Source organism: Rhinatrema bivittatum, chromosome 4 (genome assembly GCF_901001135.1).
Source record: "Rhinatrema bivittatum chromosome 4, aRhiBiv1.1, whole genome shotgun sequence".
In the NCBI taxonomy this organism is placed as follows: Eukaryota; Metazoa; Chordata; class Amphibia; order Gymnophiona; family Rhinatrematidae; genus Rhinatrema; species Rhinatrema bivittatum.
The window spans coordinates 216,859,685-216,875,824 of NC_042618.1; the positions used below are offsets into that span (position 1 = coordinate 216,859,685).

The 16,140-nt window shown below is 45.0% G+C and overlaps 1 protein-coding gene across 2 annotated transcripts in view; it reads left to right on the plus strand.

The window, feature by feature from the left end:
• Positions 1–7,473: 7,473 nt before the first annotated feature.
• Positions 7,474–16,140, plus strand: part of PAH (phenylalanine hydroxylase) — a 126,853-nt gene continuing 118,186 nt past the window's right edge. Inside the window, exon 1 of one of the 2 annotated variants that reach the window (XM_029599684.1) lies at positions 7,474–7,610. In XM_029599684.1, the coding sequence (XP_029455544.1) occupies positions 7,569–7,610 (42 nt within the window). In that variant the 5' untranslated portion in view covers positions 7,474–7,568. Of the gene's footprint in view, positions 7,611–7,948; positions 7,991–16,140 lie in introns of those variants that run through there. The other variant, XM_029599685.1, reaches the window with a different exon arrangement.

Sequence of the window (16,140 nt, forward strand, 5' to 3'; positions counted from 1 at the left end):
AGACTTGAACTCTGATAACCTGTAGCACCTCTGGATGAGGAAAACAGCACAAACAGGGGACTGATTACAGATATATAATCTCAAAATAATATAAACAGAAAGGTAAATAGTTCATTCAACATCATTCAAATGGCAAGTGTCTGCAATAAGATTGCTGATACAGATCTCTTCTGATATTAAACAGGCCTTGCTGTTCCTTGAACAGCTGGCTTTGAAGACTACATAAGAACATAAGACTTGCCATACTGGATCAGACCAAAGATCCTAACCAGTATCCTGTTTCCCACAATGGCCAATCCAGGACACAAGTACCTGGCAGGATCCCAAGGGGTAGATTCCTTGCTGCTTGTCCCAGAGATAAGAAATTGATTTCTGCAACTCCACTTTAATAATGGTTTATGGGCTTTTCCTCCAGGAACTTGTCCAAACCTTTTTTAAATGCAGCTACACTAATAGCTTTCACCACAATCTGCAACTGGACAATTATCTTTGAGCTCAAAAATTCACTTTATTTCATATATATATTAGGCACTGCTTATATTTATTGCTATGTTAAATAGTTATACTTCTTATATAAAATATTATATTTCTTTATTTATTACCAGTTAAAATATTATTACTTTATTTAGCACTATGTTAAATTGTCAACCAATTATACTGTTCCATATGTTATACGGTTCCATGTAAAGCTCCGCTCTTTGTTGAGCAGTTCTTCGTTGTATGTAAACCGGAGTGATTTGTAGTCCCTACAAGAACTTCGGTATATAAAAATTAAAAATAAATAAATAAAATAAATAATCCTCTGGCAATTAATTCCAGAGCTTAACTATTTTCTCTTATTAGTTTTAAATTTATTACCCAGTATCTTCATTGTGTGTCCCCTGTACTTTTTGAAAGAATAAACAACCAATTAACATTTACTCATTCCATTCCACTAATTATTTTATAGACCTCTATCATATCTCCCCTAGTCATCTCTTCTCCAAGCTGAAGAATCCTAACCTTTTAGCCTTTCCTCATAGGGGACTCATTCCATCACCTTTATCATTTTGGTTGCCCTTCTCTGTACCTTTTCTAATTCTGCTTTATCTTTTTTGAGATGTGGTAACCAGAACTGCACACAATATTAAAGATGAGGTTGCTCCTTGGAGCAATACAGAGGCATTGGGATACTCTCTGTTATATTCTCCATTCCTTTCCTAAGAATTCCTAGCATTCTATTTATTTTCTTGGCTGCAGCTTGTAAAGTTTGTGGACCCTTGTTGCTGTGAGGAGGTTGACTCAATTTACAGGGAAGGCCCTGTAGATCCTCCCCAAAGCTGGCGGGACTAGGCTAGTGCGAGAGTGGTCTACCACTTCACTTCTACTAGCCCCTTTCCCCTTAGGTCGAGCCCTCTAGTTCCAAAGACCTACAAGACATAGGGCTTAGTCTCTTGAAGCTTAGTAGCGTGGGAAGTCCCGGTCATGGCTAGGGTCAGAAGTAGACAGCAGGGAAGAATGGTCATGGTTCGGGCTAAGGTCAGAGGAAGGGGGCAGGCGAAAATGGTCGAGGTCCAGGTTGAAGTCAAATCTGAGAGTCAGTCCAAGGGCAGGCTGGGCTAGAAAAGATGAGACAAGCAGGTGTGCAGTCAGGGCTGGAGAGACAAAGTAGGCAGGTAGGGCTAGAGAGACGAGGTACATAAGAACATAAGACATGCCATACTGGGTCAGACCAAGGGTCCATTAAGCCCAGCATCCTGTTTCCATTTCCAATAGTGGTGCATCCAAGTCACAAGTACTTGGCAAGTACCCAAACATTAACTAGATCCCAAGCTACTATTCCTTATTTATTAATAGCAGTTTATGGACTTCTCCTCTAGGTACTTATCCAAACCTTTTTTAAACCCAATTGGGTTTAAAAACATAAAATGACTGTCCCCTAGTCATTTTATTGTCTGAGAGAGTAAATAACCAATTTACATTTACCTGTTCAAGTCCTTTCATAATTTTTTTGCTCTTATCATATTCCCCCTCAACCATCTCTTCTCCAAGCTGAACAGCCCTAACCTCTTTAGCCGTTCCTCATAGGGAAGCCGGTCCATCCTCTTTGTCATTTTGGTCACCCTTCTTTGTACTTTCTCCAGTGCAACTATATCTTTTTTGAGATGCAGCAACCAGAATTGCACACAGTATTCAAGGTGTGGTCTCACCATGGAATGATACAGAGGCATGATGACATCCACTATTTTATTCGCCATTCACTTCCTAATAATTCCTAACATTCTGTTTGCTTTTTTGATCACCACAGAACACTGAGTTGACGATTTCAATGTATTATCCAATATTGTTTTTTTTCTTCTTAATGCAATATCCACTATGTCGCCTAGATCTCTTTCCTGGGTGGTAATTTCTAATATGGAGCCTAATATTATGTAACTATAGCAAGGGTTATTTTTCCCTATATGCAACACCTTGCACTTGTCCACATTAAATTTCATCTGCCATTTGAATGCCCAATCCTCCAGCCTCACAAGGTCTACCTGCAGTTTATCACAATCCTCTTGAGATTTAACTACTCTGCATAATTTTGTGTCATCTGTTACGATGCTGCGTGCGGGCTAGGCCCCCAAGCAGCCTCTCACCTCTCTGCTGCCGGCCTGCCATCTCGACGACGCCTGTTGCGACCTGGAGGCTGCCGCCTGACTTCCACAGCGGTCGAGCTGCCGCCGTTCTGCCATTGCGGCAAGGAGACCGCTCACTTCCCTCTCCTGCGCTGTTTCCTCATCTCATCCAAGTCTCCACATCTCCTCGTCTCGTCCAAGTGCCTCATCTTGTTTCTGTTCCAGTACCATCGCATGTCCTCGATCTCTGTCCATCCCATCGCATCTGCCATTCCCAACTGCAGGTCCGAAAGGGATATCGAGTGGCCAGAGGTCTACCCCAGAGACCAGCATTGCGTTGCTGGGTCTCTTCTGGTGCGATTGGGTTTGGCAGAGGTCAGGGTTCCCGGTCTTCAGCCTGTCCGCCCTTGCTTGAGCATGTCTTGCCTCGGCTCTCCTTCGGAGTTCTCTGGGGTCGTGCCATGGCCCAGGGCACACTAAATCTTCCCGTAATCAGGATCGCTCCCTAGCGCTCCCGCAACATCATCCGCAAATTTGATCACCTCCAAATCATTTATAAATATATTAAAAAGCATCAATCCAAGTACAGATCCCTGAGGCACTCCACTGTTTTCCTTTTTCCACTGTGAAAACTGACCATTTAATCCAGGAAAGGGCATTACCTCCTACCCATGACATTTTAGTTTTCTTAGAAGCCTCTCATGAGGGACTTTGTTGAACACATTTAGAGAACAAAAAGGTTTTTGTTCACTATCTCCATCTGCTGGTGGGGATGCAGGGCCCACTTGTCTGAACTGATCTGAGTTAATTCTGGAACGAAAATTAGCAGTTCAGAACCAATTTTCCTGCATGCCCAGAACTGCTTTTGGTCCTCATTTATTAGGGTTTGGGGATTTTATATACTATTTTGGAATGATTTGCATTTTATGACCACATCCTGTTTTAAAAAAAAATCCCTGCTTCTGTTAATTCTTCAATTTTTCCCGGCACTGACATCAGGCTCAGTGGTCTATGGTTTCCCATATCGCCCCTGGGGCCCTTTTTAAATATCGGGCCACCTTCCAGTCTTCAGGCGCAATGGATGATTTTAAGGATAGTTTTAAGATTAATTGTAATATGTCTGAAATTTCCTTTTCGAGGTAAGCAGGCGGGATGACAGGATCAGGAATGTGGATCAGCAACTCACTGCTGTGGAAGGCAGGTGAACAGTTGTTGAAAGCGTCGGTCTGTGGCATGGCCAGGGTTTAAATACCCGGCTTTGTGACATCATCTTCCTGAGATATCTGGAGGGATTCGTGACACGGAGACTAAAAGGCTTAGGTGCAAGCAGTGCGCACATGCCTCAAGGAGAGCTTCGAGGCGATGATGATGGCAGCAGCCCCACTGCGAGGCTGTGTCGGCCCCTGTGAGCTGGCAAATGTCACAGTGCTGCACAATGAACAGAAGATTTCAATGTAATATGAACAATGACCCCTAGATCCTTTTCCTGAATGAAGACTCCCAATGTGGAACCTTGCATTGTGGAGCTATAATTTGGGGTTACTCTTCCCTAAGTGCATCACTTTGCACTTGTCCACGTTAAATTTAATTTGCCATTTGCATGCCCAGTCTCCCAGTTTTGCAAGGTCTTCTTGCAATTTCTCACAATCATCATGTGATTGAATAATTTGGTGTTGTCTGAAAATGTAATCACCTCACTCATTGTTCCCATTTCCAGGTCATTTATAAATATATTGAAAATCAATGGTCCCAGACGAGAGCCCTGGGGGCACTCCACTATTCACCTTTCTCCATTAGGAAAATGTATAATTTAGCCCCACTCTCTGTTTTCTATTTTTTAACCAGTTCGCAATCCACAATAGGACACTGCCCCATATCCCATGATTTTTTAATTTCTTAAGAAGCCTCTCATGAGGGACTTTCTCACATGCTTTCTGGAAATCCAGGTACACTATATCAGCTGGCTCACCTTAATCCATATGTTTATTTACACCCTCAAAAAAATATAGGAGACTGGTGAGGCAAGACTGCCCTTGGCTAAATTCATATTGGCTTTGTCCTATTAAACTAAGCCTATCTATATGTTCAGCAATTTTGTTCTTTATGTTAGTTACTACCATTCTGCCTGAGACAGACGTCAGACTCAGTGGTTTGTAGTTTCCTGGATCACCCTGGATCCCTTATTAAAAATTTGTGTTATACAGTTTCTCAGGCACCATAGATGATTTTAATGATAGTTTACAAATTACTAATAGCAGGTCTGAAATTTCATTTTTCAGTTCTTTTAGCACTCTGGGATATATATATATACCATCTGGTCGAGGTGATTTGTTATTTTGTTTCTCAATTTGCCCAATTGCATTCTCCAGGTACACTGAGATTTATTTCAAGCAAGATCAATACAAACTGGTAAATAAATATAGGAAAGATTGACTACATGAAAAGCACTGAGAGGCAGCTCAAATTTACTCAAGTGAACAGAGGGGTGTAGCAGCTCTTTTATAAAAATGGGGTGATGGGGGTGGGTTCACAATTGTAATGAACACTAGCGGCTGCATGCAGACTTGGCTTGGTGTGGTGGTGTATGGGAGGACGTGAGGGAGGGGGGAAGAGTTTTATTTCAAGACAATGGATTCCTAGTAAAACTCCACACAGTACCTGAAAAGAATTTCTACAGGGACAACTCTGAAGGTTCATGCCAGGACAAAAAAAAAACAACTCCTAAACATCTCTCATTAAAAACTTGCTATCCCCTGATCCTGCTCACAGATGCTCAGCAAATGTTTGCTTTTGCAAGGATGAAAGCGAGCTCGCATGAGGGTGCCTCGGCTCCTCCGATGAAAAGGGCCTGCAAGCAGGGAAAGGATGGAATGCGCACCCCTGGCCACGTGACAAACACACCCCCCTCACTGCAGGTGAGTCAGAGACCTGCTAGAGGTCCCGATCCCCTCCCCACCGAGGAGTGGCTATATGGCCAGGCTCCCAGGACCATCCGAACAGTGACTGCTAGTCAGTCTGCTTGAGAAGGTGCCACGGGCTGGGGTTCCCGCCCCAACTGCACCCCCTGACCCCGCTGGCCTTGCTGATATGCCTAGGCTGCCGGACAGCGAACCCTCTCATGCTCTGCCTCCTCGGGCTCGCGGTCCTAGCAAGCTGCGGGAGATGCCGCCACAGGACTTCCGAACCATTTCGTGGGAAAAAAACCTGTACTTGCTGATGGCCCTTACGGTGCGCCGCCTCGCCCCTCGGCTTCCATCCTGACACGACCTGGAGGGAAGTGTTGGGACGGGGAGAAGATTGAGGGGGGAGTCCCTGCTGGGAGTTGTTGTACATGGAATTGACTCCCAAAGTATGAAGGGACCGCAGTTGGAGGCTGCTGGTGCATGGAGCCATGGCCACTGGCAGGTTGTTAGCCAAGTTCACCCAAAGAAACTCCTCCTGTCCTTTTTGTGGACAGGAGGAGGATCTCCTTCACCTGGGACTGAAATTCCCAGGTTGACCCCATTCTTCTCTTTTCTCAAGGCATTATTTTGTGGGGTTTTGGTGGAAACTTTGCCCCACAACTCCTGAAATACGGGCGCGTGGCCAGGAAGGGGCCCCTGCGCGCGAGGGACATACCAGTCAACTTTCTCCTGTCTACTACCAAACAGGCGGAGCGGCACTCGAGGCAGGAGAGGGTTGGCCAGGGGCAGTCCCCTGGAGTCAAGGCTGGCGGAAGCACTAGGTGAGCTAGGCCTGCACCTAGGGTGCCAACCATTAGGGGGGCACTGCTGCTGCTCGCGAGTCGTGTCGGGCTGCGAATGGCGGCAGGGAAGGGAAGTGGGGATTTGAATCTCCAATCCTCCTCTATGCCGCCGCCGTTTGCGAGAGGTAGGAGTCAGGGCTGCGACCGGGGGCGGAGCCGGGGGGGGGGGTGGAGGTGTCAGCGTGATAGAGGGGACTGGGGGGGGGGGGGCAGGTGGGCAGCATAAGGCAGCAAGGGCCTAGGCTGCCTAATCCCCTTGCACCAGCCCTGGCCTGGAGTGTGGGGCCCTGCTCAAGGCCATGCTGCATGCCCGGATAAAAGCGGAGCACTTCTGTGCCGTATCCACCGCCAGCCTGGTGGAGGAGTTCGCCCACTGGTGGACAGTGGGACAGGACAGGGTGCTCTGCTCTCCTCCCCATTTTACCTTATTCCTGAATAAGGATGAAGTTCTTTCTTTTGAATTGTTTCTTTCTTCATTTTAGGGTGAGCCCCCCTTCCCCTCCCCCTCCCCTGAGAAGTAGAGCAGGGAGGCCCCCTTCTTTGGTTTTCCCCTTCTCCCTTTAAGGTCAGCAACCCTTCCCCTCCATTCACCCCTCCTGCCCTTTGGGGGCCAGCCCCCCCCCCCCCCCCCCCCCCCCCCCAGGAGAAAAAGGTGTCCTACAAGTGGCAAGCGGTGGTTGATGGGAAAGGTGGCACAGAGTGGTGCCCCCCCCCCCCTTCCATATTTTCCCTATAAATGAGGGCAGGAGTGGATCTGGAGGCTCCCCCCTCCCCACCCCCCCTATATAGGGATGTATAGCCCAGGATCCCCCTCCCCCCCTTAGTTTATTATATGACTTGGGGTGATTCGGGGAAAGGGAGAACACAGACACAAATGCAGGCAAATGTTTCCTTCTGTATTTATTTTTGTTGTGAGATTCAAATCCATCTGGCACTAGGCAGTGGCCTTAATTCAAAGTGAGCTCATTATCCTGAAAAAAAGACACCGGATTTTTTTTTTTTTCCCCCCTCGGTCTCTTGAATATCCAAAAGGGGCGGGAAGGCCCTCTGGCCGCCCATGCTTTGAAACGGAGCAGGTGACCGGAGCGAGGGAAGGGGGTGGACCTGGGTCGTCGGCCTTCGTTTCAAACAGCGTTCAGGGCTGTCAGTGCAGCAGGCTCCGACGGGGCAGGGCAAGCTTGGTCTCCCGCAGTGCGGTTAGAGCAGCAGCAGCAGCAAAGGGCATGGACGCAGGCATCTGCAAACTGAATGGGGTGTTTTCCCAGGTAAGGGGGGGTGCTGCAGACTGGGGAGACCCCCGCACACGTCCAGACAGCTCATAAAAGTCACTTTCCCCGCTGGCCAGCAGGGAGGTGAGAGAAGCGCGCGTCCTGAACTCCTGCATCCAAGGGCACCTGACAATTCATTTCATGATATTCTCTTCTGGGGAAACCCATCACTTAACGTCAGCCAGTGCAAGTTAGGAACGGTAGCAGTTTATATAATACCACTGGACCTGTTCGTGTTGTGCTGTACCTGTGTTGAAAGTTTATTAGATTTAGGCACTGTGCAATGCGGACAGCAAGGACCACACATTGTAAACTGGCGGAAATGCATTTTTTTTTTTTTTTTTACTAACATGGAATGCAAACAAAAGAGGCTAAATGTAAGTACTGATGCAGTGTGTCACTGACCTAAAGGTTAAAAAAAAAAAAAAGGTTAAACAAGTTGTAACAGCATGGCAATTTAAAAGAAAGTGTTTGATGTCTCCATGACCTGTGTGTGTCTTGTGCTTGTTGGAGAGAGTGTGCAGGAGAGATGGGGATGGTGGGAGAGGGGTGTAAGTGAGAGGGTGGTGGGTGGATGTAGCTTAACCCCAGTGTATCTTGTAATTACTGAGGGGGGAGGTGATGGGTACATCCCCCTACCTCTCCTTATCTTTATACATACTCCTCACCCCCATCACTGCTGCTCCACTCACGCTTCCTCATGCAGTCATCTCATCACTCCTCATGCTCCACCCCCCCAACAAAGCTGCTCAGACCACTGCTCCCATCCTCTTCTTTGGCTGGCAGGGTCTGGGGAGTTCCTGCACCAGAGCTTTTGTTTTCACTTTGTCCACCTGCCCCTACTCCCGGCCTGTGATGTCAGTGAGACAGATGTGCTGAAGGACAGATGAAGAAATTGAAACCATAGGCCCTGTTTTATTTTATAAAATGTGCTAAAAAGTATACCTCTGACCATTTTTTCCATTAGAATATTCAACTTAGAAAACATTTAATATTACTTAAAAATAACACTGCATAGTATTTTATTATGAGATAGTAAAATTGAACATAGTGTTACATCTGCATTTATAATAAATACATCTGCTAATAAGGCCCTACTAACCGTTCCTTCTGTTAAATCAGCACGCCTCACTCACATAAGGGAGAGAGCACTCTCACTGGCTGGAGTGGACCTGTACTATGGAACTCCATGCCACTCGAAATAAGGCTGCAAACAAACTTGAAACTATTTAAATCTAAGCTGAAAACATGGCTCTTTAAACAAGCTTTCTTGAAAAACAAAGAGAAGGAGGAAAACAGTTGATAGATAAGGACGCACCGAGCAATCAGCTTTTTTCCCTTATATCTCCCAATACATATTAACGTAGATTTGAACCACTTTATAGTTTCCTAACCAACATTTAACCTGTATTCAACACATAGTCGCAATTATTAAAATATGTTACCGTTCTATGTTGGCACATGTTTAATTTGTAATCTATACCAATCATACTATTTTTATTGTGCCTTTCTGTAAACCGTTGTGATGGTGAATTAACTTAACGATGGTATAGAAGAGTTTTTAAATAAATAAATAAATAAATAAATAAATAAATAAATATAGATTTAAATAATTTCATGCTTCTACATACATACATGGTTTAGTATTATTTAAACAGAGTGGATGCAAAAAGCTTTTTTTCATAATGGCTGTGCGCAGTCATTATATTCTGCACTGTATGAACCACGATGTCCATATTCAGACACAGTTTGGATACCAAAGTTATCCGGATAAACCTATCTGGCTAATTTTGGAGGTATATTCCAATAGTGCAGTCACATTATTGAATAGATCCGGCTATCTTAAAGTTAACCAGCTATTTTTAGCCGGCTAACTTTAGGACAGTTCTTTGGCCGGACCAGACATAGGCCTGGATTTTCTAAGGTCGCAGACCTTAGAAAATCCGACGATAACAGGGGGCGGGGTAGTGAAGTGGGGGGCGGGTCTGTGAAAGCTGGCAACGATCGCACCTCCGTGGTGTGATCGCTGCCGGCTTTCGCGCCCAATAGCGCCATCGTAAAATGTAGTGCTATTGGGCGCGAAACTGGCGGCGAAAAGGGCCCTTACCTTACCTTTTCACCGTCAGCGACATCTTCGCATAGTTGGCCCCAGTGCCGCCCCAACTCCACCTCTTCTGGGGCTGATTCCACCCCGACTCCGCCCCCATTTAGTGATCGCATGCGAAAAGTCGCTTTTCGCATGCGATCGCTTTTGAAAATGACCCCCTTAGCTGGCTAACTCAACTCCTCCCAGTTGAGAGAGTGGGCAAGGGAGACTCTAATCTTTTCAGTTCACAGGCCACTGCAGCAAATGGGCCACTGGCACCAATATGAGCCCCTGTGCTGTGGTGGGGCTACATCTAAGTGCTTGACGTCCGGGTGATTGGCTTGATTAGTAGGGATGTGAATCGGATCCGATATTGGATCCGATTCACATCCGATATCGGATCCGATTCACATCTATAGAGATGTGAATCGGAACCAGAATCGGATCCGATATCGGATCCGATTCACATCCCTATTGATTAGTATTCTGTAGGAATGGCTTGCCAGATGTGGCTCTTTGCTGATTTGTTCTTTTTCTGAGAGTACTTCCCATACAGACAGCTGCTGCTTGCCAGGACTTCCTGAAGAAGCGAAGCAGCTTATTCTCAGCTTTGGTAAACTTGCAACTGTGCAGATGTGCAGACTCTTGTTGTGAACTGGGCCCAGGCTGCTGGTTGGCTTCTGCCTGTGTGGTCAGCTGTGGGCCTCTGCCTGCCTGTTGTCTCCTTCCTCTCTTAGCTCCACTCTCTTTCTCTTCCACCCTGCTCTTGTATTTGGCCCTTCCTCTATTTCCTTTTTCTCCTATGCCCATCCTGCCTGCCTCCAACCCCTCTCATTCTGCAGGCTTGTGCACCCCCTCTCCCCGCTTCCCCTTTTTGGCTGCCCTATTTTCTGCTGCTTTCCATTTCTACACTCCCCACAGGCTGCCATCTGGTGCTCCTCTGCCACTTCTTCACCCTTCACCTCGCCCTCCTTATCCATCCCTGCCCTATCCACATGCACCCCAGTCATAATCCTTTGACACTCAGACATACCACCATCAGTCTCTATGCTCTCACCAGGCACGTCTAATACCCCTCTCAAGCACGCTTTGCAATAATTTTCATGCAGTAATGCTCCCCCCTGATTATGTGAAAAATACCACAAAATAGTTAAATTACACACATTATTTTGTTTTGTGGAAAATAGCGCACAACTGCTATCGCAAACCTCATTTAGATAATATATTCCATGAACATCTTTATGGCAAATTTTGCAAGTTAATTCTTCAGTTTTGCACAAAATCTTGCTGTAATAACTCAGCTTAATACATCAGCCTGGAAGGGAGAGGTGTACTAAAGGGTTCTTCCTATTTTGTATCTATGGGAAAAATGCTCAGTATACCTGGCCCTAACTTGAACAGATATATCAGTGAAAGAAGGGAGGTCAGAAGTGGTATAGTGAAACTGAAAGGTGAGAAGGAGTAGCAAACAAATGTAGAGAATATTAAACAAATACTTTAGTTTGGTATTCAATAAAGAAGATTCTGGAGAAGGACCATTGCTGGTTAAAAAGACCGTAGTTAGGAATGGAGTAGATGAAACTCCATTTACAGAAGAGAATGTATGGGAGGAGCTAGGCAAACTGAAAATGGACAAAGCCATGGGGCCGGATGAGATACAGTCCAGGATACTGTGAGAACTCAGAGATGTTCTGGCGGGTCCGCTGAAGGACCCGTTCAATAGATCCCGGGTAACGGGAGTGGTGCCATGGGATTGGAGAAGAGCAGTGGTGCTCCCACTTCACAAGAGTGGGAGCAGAGAGGAGGCCGGAAACTACAGCCCAGTTAGCTTCACCTCAGCGGCTGGAAAATTAATGGAGACTCTGCTGAAGAAAAGAACAGTGAACAACCTACAATCTGGAGGGTTGCTGGACCCAAGGCAGCATGGATTCACCAGGGGAAGGTCCTGTCAGACAAATCTGATCGATTTTTTTGATTTGGTGACTAGAGAACCGGATCAAGGAAGAGCGCGCAATGTGATCTAAGAACATAAGAACATGCCATACTGGGTCAGACCAAGGGTCCATCAAGCCCAGCATCCTGTTTCCAACAGTGGCCAATCCAGGCCATAAGAACCTGGCAAGTACCCAAAAACTAAGTCTATTCCATGTTACCATTGCTAGTAATAGCGGTGGTTATTATCTAAGATATGTTTTTCATGATTGCCGGTATATAAAAACCTTAAATAAATAAAATAAAATAAAATAAAAACTTAATTAATAGCAGGTAATGGACTTCTCCTCCAAGAACTTATCCAATCCTTTTTTAAACACAGCTATACTAACTGCACTAACCACATCCTCTGGCAACAAATTCCAGAGCTTTATTGTGCGTTGAGTAAAAAAGAACTTTCTCCGATTAGTTTTACTTGGATTTTACTTGGATTTCAGCAAAGCTTTTGATACTGTCCTCCATGGGAGGCTTGTGAATAAAATAAGAAACTTGGCAATAAGTGCCATGGTGGTGCTGTGGATTACAAACTGGTTGTCTAAAAAAGAGACAGAGTGTAATGGTAAATGGAACGTACTATGAAGAGAAAACCGTGTTAAGTGGGATACCACAGGGTTCGGTAATGGGACCGGTTCTGTTCAATATCTTTGTGAGCGACATTGCAGAAGGGATAAAAGTTAAAATTTGTCTATTTGCGGATGATATTAAGATCTGCAATAGAGTGGACATGCCTGAAGGAGTAGAGAGAATGAAAAATAATTTAAGAAAGCTTGAAGAGTGGTCGAAGACTTGGTAGCTGGGATTCAATGCCAAGATGTGCAGAGTCATGCATCTGGGATGTGGTAATCCAAAAGAGTGGTATGTGATGGAGGATGAAAGACTGATGTGCACTGACCAAGAGAGGGACCTTGGGGTAATAGAGTCTAGAGCTCTAAAGATGGTGAAGCAATGTGACAAAGTGACAGCTAAAGCCAGAAGAATGCTGGGCTGCATAGAGAGAGGAATAACCAGTAAGAAAAAGGAGGTGATAATCCCCTTGTACAGGACCTTGGTGAGGCTTCACTTGGAGTACTGTGTTCCGTTCTGGAGTTCGTATCTCAAAAGAGACAAAGACAGAATAGAGGCGGTCCAGAGAAGAGTGACCAAAATGGTGTGGGATCTTTATAGAAGACCTATGAGCAGAGACTGAAAGATCTATATATGTATACACGAAGAGAGGAGGTGCAGGGGAGATATAATACAGACCTTCATATACCTGAAATGTTTTAATGATGCACACTTGGCAAACTTTTTCTGATGGAGAGAAATCAGTAGAACTAGTGGTCATGAAATGAAACTCCACGGCAGGCCTGGTGCCACCGGGTGTGAAAACCGTGCAATTTCACAGGGTGGCACACCCGCGAGATGAGAATGCAGGAAGTGCTAGCACCGCGAGTTTTGAATTACCTTGGGGCCAGCAGATGAAGAAGAGCTGCAGAACGGCTTTTCTCCACTAAGAAGGAACAGGCTGGCAGCAACAGCGGAGGAGGAATGACCCATGGACTCTTACTGTCTGGTCTGCATGTGTGTGTGAGTGAATGGGAGGCTGCCTGGAATGAGTGGGTGTGTAAATGGGAGACTGTCTGGGATGGGTGTGTGTGTGAATGGGAGCTTGTCTGGGGTGGGTGGATGTGTGTGTAAGTGCACAAACATGCATGGGAGCCTTCCTGGGATCAGCAGGGTATGTGTGTGTGTGAGAATGGGAGGCTGCCTGGAATGAGTGGGTGTGTAAATGGGAGACTGTCTGGGATGGGTGTGTGTGTGAATGGGAGCTTGTCTGGGGTGGGTGGATGTGTGTAAGTGCACAAACATGCATGGGAGCCTTCCTGGGATCAGCAGGGTATGTGTGTGTGTGAGAATGGGAGCCTGCTGGGATTTGGGTGGATGTGAATGGGAGTCTGCCTGGGGTGTGAGAGTGTAAATGGAAGCTTGTCTGGGGTGTGCATGTGTGTGAGAAAGAGACAAAGAGAGAGAGAGAATGGGAGCTGTCTGGGCTGTATGTGTGTGTGTGAAAAATTGGGGGCTGCAGGTGGATTCCAACCTGCCAGCAGCTGAAATGAAGATGAGGACCTGGGGCTGCTGGTAGATCCAACCAAAGAACAGCTGGAGACGCCTGCAGGTTTATCTGAGAGGGAGCATAGTTAGTTAGGGCCGGGGGGCGGGTTAGTTAGGGGAAGGGAGGGGAAGGTGCCGGGGGGGGGGAGTGTGGAAAGAAAGTTCCCTCCAAGGCCACTCCAATTTTGAAGTGGCCTTGGAGGGAACGGAGGCAGGGTGCGTGGCTCGGCGCATGCAGGCTGCCGATTTTGCGCAGCCTTGCGCGCGCCGACCCCAGATTTTAAAAGATATGCGCGGCTACGCGCGTATCTATTAAACTCTGGCGTACTTTTGTTTGCACCTGGTGCGCGAACAAAAGTACACGCAGGCGTACTTTTATAAAATCTACCCCATGTGTCGAAAGTAAATGGTTTCCCTGCAAAAGGTAGGCTGAGCACAAGCATCATACCTGTCCAGGAGCAGGTGAGAGTACCTGTTGGAGATATGCCTGCATTTACCTGGAAGGTAAGATGCCCCTTAAAACTTGAAAAACAGGAGTTGGGAAGAGGGTTTGCATTTCCATGTATGCAACAATGTTAATATTTTGAGTTCGAGTGTGATAAAGTATCAGACATCTAGAAATTCTAGATGGGTGATTATGGGGGAGGAGGGAGCAATATTAGTGATGGGACTTCATTCCCTTTCAGTTCTTCTCTGTATTTTGTGTACCCTTAGAAATGATTATATTGACCACCTATTCCATAAGAGAACTATCAGTGTATTATGAACAGAGTGCAACCTAACTTGAAAGATTGATATCTGCTTTTATTGGTTCTGTACCTGAAGTTGCAAGCAAGCTTCTTGGACAATAACAAAAGATGTTTTTTTAAAGATTTGCAACATTGTTTTTTGATGACTTTTCTGCTTCTAAATGCTCATGTCCCCTTAGCTTAGTAAAAACTTGGTATCAACACTATTTACTGAACAGGATAGACAGCGGGATATTTTTTTTTTTGTAAGAAATTTTAATTATTTCTAAACAAAATTAATAGCTTATTTATTTTATTTTTCTTTCCATTGTTGATGCATGCTGGTGTACAAAGGTGATCTATGCTGGTGTGAAAAATACAATCTTGATTCATATTGCCAATGTTGCCTGTCCTAGCAAGCCCAGAAAACAAGAGATATGAGGTCACTTTTAAATCTAGGTCACTTGCAGTGGTGACAGGAGTTAATGATTTCCTGCCGTCACAAGGTTACTACCAAATGAAATTGTCACAATTAATTAGAAATAAGTTGTCCCGTAGTATGGTTGTCCTGAAGTATATAGAGAACAATGTATGGCTCTTGCTTTTCAAAATCTAGAAAACTCAGCAGAAACACCAGTCATGCTGTTGCATGTTACAGAAAAAGAAGCTGTCTTTCGTTATTCCTTTCTAAGCCCTCTTAAACTCTTGCTGTTGTTATCTTTCCTTTCTATTCTCTTTCTTCCAGCATGCCATCTTGGCTATTCTACAAGCCATGTTGTTCTAAAGCTTTCTTTTCATTTAGTGGTTCATATTTCCAATGTGGCAAGATTTTTGTTATTGTTTGTTAAAGTTCCTGGATGGAATAAATTATAGCTTTATGGAGCAATTGGTTCAGGAACAGACGAGAGAGGGAGCTATTTTAGATCTAACTGAGTGCAGGATTTGGCGAAAGAGGTAAAGCTGGTGGGGCCACTTGGCAATAGTGATCATAACATGATCAGATTTGAACTAATGACTGGAAAGGAGAGAATAAGTAAATCCACGGCTCTAGAACTAAACTTTCAAAAGGGTTTGATAAAATGAGAAAAATAGTTAGAAAAAAAAAACTGAAAAGTGCAGCTAGAAAGGTCAAGAGTCTACAATAGGCATGAACATTGTTAAAAAAATACCATCTTAGAAGTGCAGTCCAGGTGTATTCTATGCATTAAGAAAGGTGGGAGGAAGGCAAAACAATTGCTATCATGGTTAAAAGTTGAGGTGAAAGAGTCTGTTTTAGCCAAAAGCTCTTCCTTCAAAAATAGGAAGAAGGATCTATCTGAAGAAAATAGGAAAAAGCAGAAGCATTGGCAAGTTAAATGTAAAACATTTATAAGACAGGCTAAGAGAGAATTTGAAAAGAAGTTGGCTATAGAGGCAAAAACTTATAATAAAAACTTTTAAAAATATATCCCAAGCAGGAAGCCTGTGAGAGTCGTTTGGATCATTAGATTATCAAGGTGTTAAAGGGGCACTTAGGGAAGATAAACCCATTGTGGAAAGATTAAATGAATTCTTTGCTTCGGTGTTTACTAATGAGGATGTTGGGGAGATACCCGTTGCAGAGACAGTTTTCAAGGGTGATGATTCAGAT